General features: G+C 51.3%; 1 protein-coding gene across 2 annotated transcripts in view; it reads right to left on the minus strand.

Moving 5' to 3' along the window:
• The window catches only part of HEG1 (heart development protein with EGF like domains 1), a 90,133-nt gene extending 80,122 nt beyond the window's left edge, over window positions 1-10,011 (minus strand). The window contains exon 1 of one of the 2 annotated variants that reach the window (XM_045502352.1): window positions 9,676-10,011. In XM_045502352.1, the coding sequence (XP_045358308.1) occupies window positions 9,676-9,991 (316 nt within the window). In that variant the 5' untranslated portion in view covers window positions 9,992-10,011. The remainder of the gene's footprint in view (window positions 1-9,675) is intronic. The other variant, XM_045502353.1, reaches the window with a different exon arrangement.
• Window positions 10,012-12,580: the final 2,569 nt, after the last annotated feature.

Consider the following 12,580-nt stretch of genomic DNA (forward strand, 5'->3'; position numbering starts at 1 on the left):
CCACCTAGGCAGTGGGTGGCAGCCACAAGTTGGATAGATGCTCCCTGGGCCAAGGCCAAAGATGAATATGACCTGTGCCTCCTCTCAAGGAGCTAGAGGTCTAACAGGCCCACAGGTGCACATGAAGACCCACTGTGAGGTACCCTTCCTCGTCCCTCACATAGGCTCCACAGCTCCCGACCCTGAGCTAAGAAGCCAGATGTAGAGTCTCCTCACACTTCAGCTCAACATCAGGGAAGTCAGGAGGTATTCACAGGATAAAGCTGGGACCCTCAGGAATGAAGCTTTTGGCATCAGATGGCCAATCTGTCATTTCACAGATAAAGAAATGGAGGCCCAGAGAAGGAAGTAATATGCCCAAAGTTACCCCGTGTCTAAGTGGCACAGCCAAAACTTGATCCTGAACGTTCTGGACCAGCCCCCACCTCTGGCCACTCCACATTGCTAGAGCACCATTTTCAGCCCTAACTAGAGCTCTGTCACTATCATGGTTGTCTAATTGTTTCACTGGTTTCCAGAACCTTTCCGGGAAAAACCACGTCTGTGAAATGCAGCCAGTCATATCACTCAATTGGAAGTGTCTGGATTTGTCACATATCTCCTAATCTAAGGTGACCTCGGATCTTGCATCATGTCCTGAACAAAGAGACCAAAAGTTTCTGAGAGCAAAGTGAAATTTACTGACTCTGACTGGAAATCAACCAGGGTAAATGAGGCAAAAGAGTGACAGCCCCTTTCCCTACTTATTTTGGAAACAAGCCTGCCATTTAATGAATGAAGACAGCTTTTTAAAGTTCCCTTCAAACCTGGAGAGTCTAGGATTCTCTGAACATAAAGAGAATTCTCAAGATGTTCTTATAGACCCCAAACTGAAATCTAATTTTGCCCAGTATGCCAAAATTTAAAGGATCAATATTGCCAATGCAATGGCTCTCATTTACAAGGTCCCTGTGGTGTTCTCTTGCTCCATCCCAAATTTTGCATGACAGTTCCTTCTAAAATACTCGTGTTGCCCTTCTGCCTGGCCACTTTGCCCAAAGCACTTGGCTCGGATGCCTCCCTGCCCAGATGTAGCCACGCTGACACAACACGGTGGAGAGCTTGCTGCCTGCTCTGGAGGAACCCACCTCCACCGGCAGCATCCACCACACTTCCTGCCGGTCAGATACCCTGCAGAATCAGTCACCCACTGAAACATCCTCTCTTCAACTTGCTTCAGACCAGAGGATAAGGTGGAGCCCCAGCAGCTTCCGGATATAGGGTTAGTAGAGAGATGCTGTGATTGACCACACCCAACATACACACACACAGACACACCACTATCTGAAGACATCTGGGTGAAAAAGAAAGACAGGAGAAGGGTACCGTGTTTTAATCAAAATCCCTGGTGATACACAGAGTGTGGTGAGATCTGCATTGTGAGATCACACAATGCTGTTGAAATAATTTGGTACCATTTGGTAGTATTGTCAGGGATCTTAAAATTTTCCACATCCAGGAATTAACACTAAGCAAATAATCAGAGACAAATACAAAAGCTGATTCACAAAGACGTTCATCACATTATTTATGATAGTGAAAAACTGGAAACAGTTATATATCCAATAAAGACATAGCTTTAAAAAAGTTACAATATACTAGAACAGTATCCATCTGGATACCATATGGAAATACACATGTATTATATGTGTGTATGTGTGTGTGTGTGTGTGTGTGTGTGTGCGCCCTATTTTTTAAAAGTCAGCCCCGATGTGGGGCTCAAACTCACAACCCCAAGATCAGGAGTCGCATGCTCTACCGACTGAGCCAGCCAGGCACCCCTGTGTATCCTATTTTAAAAATATATAGTTTTAGGGGCACCTGGGTAACTCAGTGAGTTAATCCCCGATTTCAGCTCAGGTCATGATCTCAGAGTTCATGAGTTTGAGCTCCACATTGGGGTCTGTGCTGACAGCTCAGAGCCTGGAGCCTGCTTTGGATTCTGTGTCTCCCTCTCTCTCTGCTCCTCTCTGCTCACATTCTGTCTCTTTCTCAAAAAATAAACATTAAAAAAATTTTTTTAAGTACATACACAATTTTGTATTCCTTGTAAATGAGAAATATAACAACTGCTAATGTTTTAATATATTTCTGGTAGTTGGCATATAGGTGGTATTTTATTTGGCGCTTTCACTTTTCTACACCTTCCAAATTGTATATGATAAATACACAAAATGAACATAATCAGAAAAAAAAAAAGTTCTGATTTTTAAAAGGCAAAGATGATCATGCACCTTGGAAATACCATAATGCTTGTACTTCATCCTGATCCTAAGTCAGAAATGTCACCTCATGGCCTCACTGTTGACTGACAGCAAGGCAGGCTTCCAAAGGAAGCAAATGTCAGGGAGATGCGTCCTTGTCCTCTGACAACTCCCAGGCAGGAATGCAACAAGAGAGGCAGGGAGGCAAGCAAAAGACAAACACAGCAGAGACATACATCAAAACCCCTAACTCCAGAGATCCCCCTACCACAGCAGCACCCCAGCCCAGGCACCCTGCACTGCACCACAGCAGTGACACGGGCCACTCTGCTCTGATGATAGTCCCTGTGCCCCCTCCCTCACCTGGGGAAGACTGTCCAGTGCACTGTCCTAACACTTTGGGAGGTAAAGTGTGAGGAAGGTATTGCCCGTCCCATGTTTGATGATCCAAGAACATGAGGGCTGCTCAGTCAGAGAAATATTACCACAAGCGTGGTTCTTTCTACCTCCAACTTTTGTGTTTGGGCCTAGCTTCTATTTTAGGAATCATTTATTCAACAAGTACTATGCATGCTTACTGTGTGTCAGGCACAAACTAGCCGTGGCTTCCCACCTTCACTTCCTGTCTTGCCTTCCTAGTCTACTCTCCGCATCACTCCTCTGCTAAAACCCCTCATGGCGCTTAGCAGAAACTCTGACCTTTCTACTGTGGTTCTCATGGCCCCACACGATCTGGCCACCATGGCCTTCCTTCTTTCCAATCCCGAAAACACAACCTTGTTCTGGCCTTCGGGCCTTTGCACTGGTTGTTCCCTCCCTCTGCCTGGAGAGCTGTTCCGCTATAGGCATGGGGCACCGTGTGCCTAGTCTCCAGGACAGGAAGGAGTCTGGCATGTGTACACAACTATCTGGTGTAGTTAGAAGGGGGTCAGAGAAAGAAGAGGCCAGAGAGTCAGCGGGTCAGGTCCTGGTATTCCAGCAGGGAGGCTGGATTTTTATTTTACTTTATTTTATTCTAAGTACAATGCAAAGCCCTTGGAGGGTTTTCAGCCTGAGAGTAAGGTGACCTGAATTACATTTAAGAAGATCGCTCTGGGCTCTGTGAACACAGATCAGCGGGAGAGCGTGCGTGGAAGCAGGGAGAGCAAAACAGAACAGTGGAGATGGTGAGGGCAGATCCCTGATATATCTATCGAAAAACAGAATCAAGAGTCCCCCTTCCCCACCAAAACAAAGATGCAGAGGGTGAGGGAAGGAGCTGGATATCGAGTGCTTCTAAGTTTCTCATTCAAGTAACAAGAGGGTCCTGTTGCCAATTCCTGATGGCAGAGTGGGGTGAGAATTCAGAGTTCTTGTCCCTGTTAAACTTCATCAGGGGTGGTGGGCGTTTGCTGTCTCCCTTAAGGTAAACAAACTCTTCCTGTGTTCTTAAAGTCTCCCCTGCACTTCTCAGAATTAATCCAGTGGTCTTTCCTCAGGCCTCATTCTTCCTGGCTCCCTCTCCCCTTTAACCTGGATATACCTGGATGAGAAAGCAAGTTCAGGCAGGTTCATGTCAACCTATCTGTAACTTCCTCTGCCCATGCATGGCCAGCTTCCAGACTGCCCCCCTCTCAGCTGCACCTTCAGGCCACTTCCTGGCTCACCATCTACACTGGATGCTCTTGACCCACTGAGTCTGAGTCTGCCTCTTCTTCTCCACTGGCTTCAGCTGCTGTTGAGGTTCGCCCTTCCAGGCTGACTCTGGCCCTGGCTTCCCCCTAGTTCAGTTCCACGTCCGTGACTGCACAATACTTCCGCTGGGACAGGCTGCAGGCTTTACAGTGAAAGCACCTCCAGCGGAGGCAGCCTCTTGCAGGGCCAGCCAGCTCTTTGCCATTGTCCTCGTCATCCCCACAGCCAGGCAGTCCCCAGGCCCTCCCACCTTCCTCTTTTAAATGGCCCTTGCAACGCTCCCTCTCAATTTCCACCGCTCCCATTCTAGCCCATGCCTTGCTTTCAGTGTTTTCCTCCCAACATACCCGTACAACGCCTGCCAGCATTCCCAGACTTCTGAACTAAGTCCTGGACTGTAGGAAGGGCAGAGACCCACACGTGGTTCATCCCCGAGTCCCAGCGTCAAGCACAAAGGAACACCGACCAAGCACACAATACTGCTCCTTCCTCAAGGGCTCTCAGGGCTCCTCAGTGCAGATGTGACAAACACAAATGCCTCAGGCAGGTCTCTCGAGCCCTTCACCATCGGTACGAATCCTCCTTTCCGGTGTGGTCTTCACTCCAGTGACTCTGGACCCTAGCAGGTCTCCCAAGTCCTCTTCCCCGGACTTCCCGGCTACTGATCACCTCCATTTGAAAAGTCTTAAGCTTTTCAGTATTTGGGGTTTTGCTGATGCCAAAACCCTACCCCCTCTGTGCTATCCATATCCCAGCCCACACCTTCCTCCTGCCTGGACTACCGGCGCCCAGCAGCCTCTTCACCTCTGCACACCATTCCTTGGGTCGGCATGATCTGCTTGTGACATTTCTTCACTTCTGGTTCACTAACACACCACAGTCTCCCTGGTGACGGGGTTGAGGGGCACCACCGACTTGCTCTGCAGCTCTCCAAGGTGGAGAGCTGCAGAGCCCCTCATGTGTAGAAAGGGCTCTTGGCCGTGTTTTCGGGTCTACAGATTAGCTAAACTGACACAGACTGACACATCTGCCACACTCCCACAAAGGAAGAGGGAGAAGCCAGGATAGAAACATCTTTGTTCTGTCTGTACCAGATGAACAGGGAACGGGTGGAAGAGGGCATGCACAGACGTTAGAAACAAAACAAGTCTAGAGCATCAGAATGGGGTACCATCCAACCTCTCCTCCTGTTGAGGGGGTGTTCATACCAACTGCCCCATAACACCGGCCACGTTCCCAGCAGAGTCCATTAAGAATGTCATCAACTCATTTCAGTTTGGGTGATAATTAACAGAGCTACCTCTGGTATCAGTAACATACGGATTGGCATATAGATGAAGTGTAATTCACAATGTCTATATAAAATGCCATTTTTATACATATATACAGACTTATGCTCTTGTGTTGAGCAATTTCCAAAAGAAAATTTTTGTTTGGATCTCTACTCAGCAGGTTGTTCCCATCACTGCTGTCATATCCACATCCTGCCTCTCATCCCTGATCTCAAAAAAACAAAAACGAAAACGAAAACGAAAACAAGGGGCAAGAGCAAGGGACGGAGAAGAGAAGAAGCAGAACACTGCACTGGTCTTAGAGATCCAGAACCATCGGGCCGCTGAGAAAACCGGGGCTGCACGATACCATGGAAACAACAGGTGAATCTGGTCAAATCAGTCTGAATGTTGGCTCCTCCATTTACTGTGTGATCCAAGCTCACCAGGATTCAGTTCCCACAGCTGTAAAAGAGCAGTGCTATATCCCTCACGGGACTGTTTTGAGGGTTAAATGCGAAAGCGCCAACCAGACCGCATAGGTGCTCAAAGGCTTCAAGTCCAAAGACAGACCCAAACTGATCTCCGTCCCTGGTATTTCCCACTCCCACAAAAGCAGGGCGGGCAGAGGGAAGCCACGGAAGACGGCAGTAAGTGGCTAACGAAACCACAACCGCCACCTGTTCTTCGCTCGCTTTGTGAGAGTCTCTGAGAGAGCAACAAGTCAACTCCAAGAGCACTGCTTCCAGCCAGCTGGGCAGGGCTGCTGGGAGACACCAGGACCACCGGGAGGGCACAGACTCCTTCCCCAGCCTCCCAGGACTAGGTATGCAGTCACTGCCCAGCTGGGCACCAAATATCTTTTGTTCTGCCTCTATCTGCACCAGTCAGGTCTTGGGCAGAAAATACCAGTTCAGCATTTGCAAGCCCATCGAGGGAAGCAATAAGAGGGTTCTTGCCAGGTTAAAAGGATGTGGCTTTTAAACACACGCACGCCACAGAGAATCGCTTTCCCCACACCCTTCCTTCTATTTGGAGCAGTCTCCATCAAAGCAAGCGGGCTCCTCAGAAATCCCTACCAGCACCACTCCCAGCCTCAGCCAGGGGAGACACAGCCACACACACACACTCCCTTCCCTACGGGGCTGCCTCCTGCCCGGCCTTCGTCTTCGCTGCACTGTGTGGTGGTTCTCCCAGCAGCTAAAGCTAGTTGGCCTGAAAAGTTACAGCACTTCAGGGGACAGCGATGGAGCAGTCCAGGAGGGGCTGGGTTCACAGCGCTTCCTTTACTCCAGGGAGCTGCATTTTTCTAAGATTATTATTCCTTGGGCCAGCTGCTCAGCTACTCAGCGTCATTTCCCCTTTGGGTGGGAAAGTTCTTCCCATCTGCATTGATTTTCATTAGGACTTAAGCCTTTCGCTTCCCCTTTCATCTGCAGGTCTCACAATTAAAGCATGGCCTATGGAGCACAAAAATCAAGGCATATAAACTTAAGCGCTCAGAACTGTGGCTCAGAAGCCCTAAGCTGTTAATACACACACCAAGAAAAAGAAAATCTCTAGGACTTGGCATGGCATCGTCTCCATCTCTACCAGCTCAAACACCAGCGATGGATCTGAACAGCCAGCAGGATGATAGGTGGGTATGCAAATGGAGGACGTGCGGCCTAATGCTGGCAAACAACCCACCGACGGAACACAAGCAAGGTTACTCAGCAATGAGACCCCCGGACTCTGCCAAGAGGAAAAGGGCTAGAAATGGCCCCCAAGGGAAAAAAGGACATCTCTGGCCCCTGCCATTGATGCCTGTGTATCCAGAAGCCCAAGCCATGAATGCCAGGCACCGACCACCTGTATCCCCACAGCAGAAGGGGCTGCAGCAATTTCCCTGACAATCAAAGGAAGCACATCATTTGTAAGACTTGGGGCTTACTACCAGCAGGAGCGAGCACCTCCCCAAACACAAAAATGTTACTGCAGAGCCTGGATGGCCATCTGTCAGGGGTGCTGAGAGGGCAGATACCCACATGGGACTCAGTGCAGACCAGAGGGCCTCTGGAGGTTCTCTCAGTGTTGAGACTATGCTGCCTTGGGAAGTGACTGATTGCACTTTGTGATACATGGTGGCCAATCAAAAAGGGTCCAAAGAAAATCCTGAGAGGTTATTAGGAAACTCGGACTCACTGAAATCACTTATTGCTGGATTTCTTGTTCGTTGTTTCCTTTTCCCTCTAAGTGACATTGTTTGAGCCACCACCAGAAAACAAGCACAGGACATGCTCGCATCCTCAGCCATGTTACTAGTGTCTAGCAGTTTTTAACAGGCAATCGATTTCCTTTCTTACTCTCACCGTTCTAACATCCCACCTGAGGCCCAGCCTTAGATCGGCTGAAGAGCAGGTGCATCTTGGGTGGGCTTTGTCGGGTGCCAGGAGAGACCTGCTCAGGTAAGAGAAATTTTGGACTACTCTGGCTCCTGCTACCTGCTCTTGGGACTCCCACATGCATTCTTCCAGAGCCTCATGCACCCGAAGCCTCCACTGCTCTCTGCTCCCAAAATGCATCCAACGGGAAGGTTGCAAAGCCAGGACTAGCAGTGTTACCTGCCACATCTATGAAGAAGTGTGGGTCACTTAGGGCGGGAGGGGAGGATGTCCCAACTAGCAAAGGAGATCAGCCCCAATTCTTACCTGCTGAGTCCCCTAGGCTAATTCCCTCCACTGTTCCTCTCCCTGTGTAACACCCAGCTCTCTGTGATGTGTGAGGAGTCCCAGCCATGAGAAGGAACGAGACTCAAGTGCCAGCCTTATCCAGTCATGTCCCTGCAAGTTAGCATCCCTTCCACCCACCCCTAACAAGGCTGGGGCCCCACAGCTAAGAATGCCTGACCCCCAGCCAGAGACACCTGCCTTCAGCTCCTGGGTGTCTCCTCCAAAATGGCCTCAATCCCCTACACCCGCTCTCCGTTTAGAAAATTTACAAAATACTATGCGGTGTTCCTTAGTTACTTTTCTAGTGTGAGAAAGTCAGGGAATGTTCTCTTTTATGTTCTTGATTCTTTCTCGTGGAACTTAGAACAATATATGCTGTAACTTATCTGAAGTTACACAGTGGGTAGGTCTCTGATAGGTCTTTTATAGCTTCTCTCTCCCCTCTCTTCCCTCACTGTTAGTTTCTCAGTCTTGTGCCAGTGCCTTAGACATTCACAAGGACAAGGCATTCTGCAATGATGGGAGTTGACTTTTTCCTGGGAGGTGTATTTTTTTTAAAAACATTTTTCTTATTTACAGGAAGCATCCCTAGGTTCAATGAAGCAAGCTAATTCCCACGCGAGATAGTGTGTGTGATATGAGAAACTTAAAGTGCCAATTAGTTAGATGAAATCTTCTCAACCTTCACGTGAACTTCAAATCAATGCCTAGTGTTGCAAGCAACCTTGCTTTTCCAGGTAACCCTGAGAGAGAGCATGTGCCTGGTGTCACTCACAGGAAGGCAGTGGCTAACACCACCACATTGCTGACTAGTCAAAGCACTTTCATTTATTTTTACTTTCATTTTGTCACACCATCACTAGAAGGCTAGGAGAAACAGGGATCATTACTTCCATTTCACAGATGGAGAAACTGAGATCAAAAGAGGTGACATTCTCAAGGTCACAATGGTGTCACAGTCAGAATTTCTAGGTCGTTGGCATTTCTTCCAGATCTAAAGAAGGAACTGGATAAAAGTCCAGAGCAGAGGGGGCAGGTCCCTTTCTGAGCAGGATAGGCAGGGGCTATGTATGGAGCAGCAGCCCATTGGGAAAGTAAGGGGAGGCTCAGGGGCAGTCCTGTGTCACCGTTTGCCTCGCAAGGGTTTGCCCTTGTAACTCCCCACCTCCACACTGTCCCCCCCCCCCCCGCCCCCGTCCCTCCTCTGCTTTTAGAGAGAACCAGTAGAGTGTTGTGTTTCCAACTACATCCTTTGTCCTTTACAATATTCTCAAGGCTAGAACCCTTAAATATCAGTTATTTATCTTCGAAAGTTACGCTCTGTATCTGGAGAGGCCATTTCTGTATCTATAGGAAAAGACTGGGATTGGGGAATTGACGGGAAGATGTTACCACCTCCGAGGTGGGAGAAGCGCCTTTGGAAGGTTTGTGGGGCGGAGGTTCTTTTCTTTTTGTTAAAGGGAGGTGTCGGGGAAGAGGTCCAGGGTACGCCACGGAAGACAAGTTTTCTTCCATGGGTGGGGGGAGAACAGGACGGTCACACCCCCCAGTCCCGCCACCAGCGATGGAGTCCAGGACAGCACTCTCCCCGCTCGCCACCCTCCCTCGCGGCCCACCCCCGGGGTCCCCAGCGGCCCAGGTAAGCGGGGCGGGGGGGGGGGGGGGCGCGGCCGGGACCGAGCGCGCGGAGGGGCCTAGGGCTGGGGATGCGGCCCCGAAGCGCGCCCACGCCCCCCGCCCCAGGCTTCCCGGCGCCCGGCCGCGGCTCTCACTCACCCGCGCTCCCGCCTTGGGGGGCCCGGCGCGAGCGTCCCCGGCGTGTGGCGGCGGCCGGCCCGAGGGCCGTGCGGCTGGGGCCGGGGGGCGCGGGCCCGCGGCGCTCCCGGGGCGGCGTGGGCGGCGTCGGCTCGCGCTCGGGGCCGGGCTCGGGCGGCCGCGCCAGCCCCGCTCCTGCGAGGGGCACCCGGCTCGGCGCGCGGCGGGCCGGGGAGGGCGGCTGCCCCCACGTCCCGGGGGCGGCCGGCGGCGGCAGCAGCAGCAGCAGCGGCAGCAGCAGCAGTGGGAGCGGGAGCGGGAGCGGCGGCGAGGCCATGGTGGCGGCGCCCGCCCGCGCTCACATGCCCGGCGCGCGGGGCGGGCGCGGGGCGGCCGCGGGTGCGAGGGAAGCGGGCGGCGGGCGCCGCGCGGGGCCGGGGAAGTGAGCGAAGTGAGGCTGCGAGCGCAGTCCCCGCCTCAAAAGTTGTGGGGAGCCGCGGGAGGGCGGCCGGGGCCGGGCGGGCGCGGCGGAGGCGGAGGCGGCCCCGGCGCCGCTACATGCTAATTAGCCCGGGCGGGCCGCGGGCGGGCGGGCGGGCGGCTCCTCCTCGGGTTGACATCACCGGCCGAGCGCGGCCGGGCCCGGGGGCGGGGAGAGGGCAGGAAGGGGGCGGGGGCCGGCCGGGGACCGCGGGGTGAGGGCCACGCTGCCGGCCAACTTCGGTCACACTCACACACGCCCTCCCCACCCCCATCACTGCTACTTTGCCACTGGGAGAAAAAATCAGAAAAACCGAGTCCTCCGAATTTCCCAACTCCTTAAATGCACAGTAAATGGGTAAAAAGCAGGTACTGGGTGATGTGATTTGCACTAACTGGATTGTACAAAGTGCTTTGATATGTGAGAGAAGTGGAACCTGTTCCCCTGCTCCTCACAGCGCGCGGTCATTGCCCCTTGGTCATTTGAACTGCCCTCCCCACCCCCACCCCCGTTCCCGCCACCACCACTACTCCTCTGGGCTGGTGCTGGGTTCGCTGTTGCCAAGCCTAACGCCTCGCCCTGTGGCCAACCCGAGAGTCATCCTATCCCCCAGCGCCTTCTCAAGCCCGGACTCCAACCCCATCGGACCACTGCTCCGATGTGAACTTTGGCTCGCACCGAGAGTTCGGCAGAAATGTCACCTCCCTGACACCCAAACAGGCCGCAGGGAAAAGAAAACTGTGAATTCAGGCACGGCTAGGCAAACTCGTAATCAGAAAAAGGGCCGCAGATCAAAAAATGAAACAGAAGGACACACAGGGATCAATGAATTTTAAATGAAAACTTTCAGGGGAGAAATTCAAAGATTTAATGAAAACAACATTTCCTGGCAAATGAAGTTCCATTTGTGTCCATATCCCTTCCCTTCCCAGTAAATAAATGCCTAAATTTTAGGGACTGAAAGAGTCTTTACTTCTAGGTGAAGAAAGAGGGGCTCAAAATGGGAAAATAATTGACTCAAAATTCTGAAGCTAGACCCAAAGATTAAGAGGTTTACCTGTAAAGGACTGTGTGGCATTATTAATTCTGGTCCCATAATACAGAATTTGCAATAATCTAGACGATGTCTCAACTGAAATGAACACTGGAGTTCCTTGGGGAATCTCTTCAGTCCCACTGGGGGCTCCTATCTGACCACCAGATGCTCAGAAAACTATGAGTATGGACTTCCCTTTGAGGCCTGGCTCTCCACCCCATTTCTCCGCTCCTCTCTGCTGTCTCCAGAGCTCCATGACCCCCACCTCCAGGGCCATGAGCAGATCATGGTGTCCAGGACAGCTGCAGATGGATCTAGGCCCACTTTCTAGTGATTCAGTCCAAGTGAGTCACTTGGCAGAAAACATAAAGGATACTGTGTATAAACAACCTCACCTTAAAAGGGGGAGTGGGGAGTAACGATTTGGTTTTGTTTTATTTTGTTTTGAACAACCACAAGACAAACCCAACTTGCCAGGGCTCTCACATGGAGTTTCCAGGTCTTTCCAAGAAAGTACCATACAATGATCCCCTGTAAGTAAATTGATTTGCTCTCGTGGCCCCAGCTCAACTTCTCAGGATCCTGTTCTCATATTAACAGGCAGAACTACCCAGCTGTCCAGACGCAGCCAGACAAGCCCCAACAAGCCAAGACACTGCACTCAGAGGTTCTGGTCACCACCACCCCCTCCCTTCCTCGGAGTACATTTCACATAGGATGGGCGCCCTCCCAGGCAACCAGTAACAACATTTAAGGGTTTAATGGCTTCTCATGTGGATTCAGAGATCCCACTAGAGAGTCTGCAATTCATTACCAAAGCCCAAGGAGCAAACATGCACGTGGGACATGTCCCTCCCTTTTGGGCACCACAGATCTCTCTCTCTCTCTCTCTCTCTAATCTCCTCTCTGCCTTCTAAGAGAAATAACCAAGCACGCGTCATGTCAGCTGGGAAGGGCTTAACCTGTGGAGGAGGAGGGGAAAATGCAGGAGAACCTGGAAAGACTGAACACGGTGACATGGACCCTGGCACTTTTTCGTCTCCTTCTAGAACAGAATAAGAGAAAACAGCAGGAGAGACTTGGAGGCAGATAGAACCTTAGAAAGAGTAGTCAGCTTGGTCTTGGAGCCCTGGCTTCTTGTCCTGACTTTACCATTGTTTAACCGTGTGATCTCAGCCTCTGTTTCCTCATCTGTGAAACAAAGACTGTCTGAGATGATTGCTAAGGAGTGCTCCAGCTCTGGTGTTTTAGGGTTCAGTAAAGACCTCTGACACAGTTAGCAAGGAGGTATGAAACAGACATTTGTGGTGCTTCCTTCCCAGGGATATAAAAATCCAAATAAGATTTTTGGTCACCCTAGATGGCTTCGAAGAGGCCCTATCTGGAGCCAGGGGACAAATCAGATGACC

Source organism: Leopardus geoffroyi, chromosome C2, assembly GCF_018350155.1.
Source record: "Leopardus geoffroyi isolate Oge1 chromosome C2, O.geoffroyi_Oge1_pat1.0, whole genome shotgun sequence".
Lineage (NCBI taxonomy): Eukaryota > Metazoa > Chordata > Mammalia > Carnivora > Felidae > Leopardus > Leopardus geoffroyi.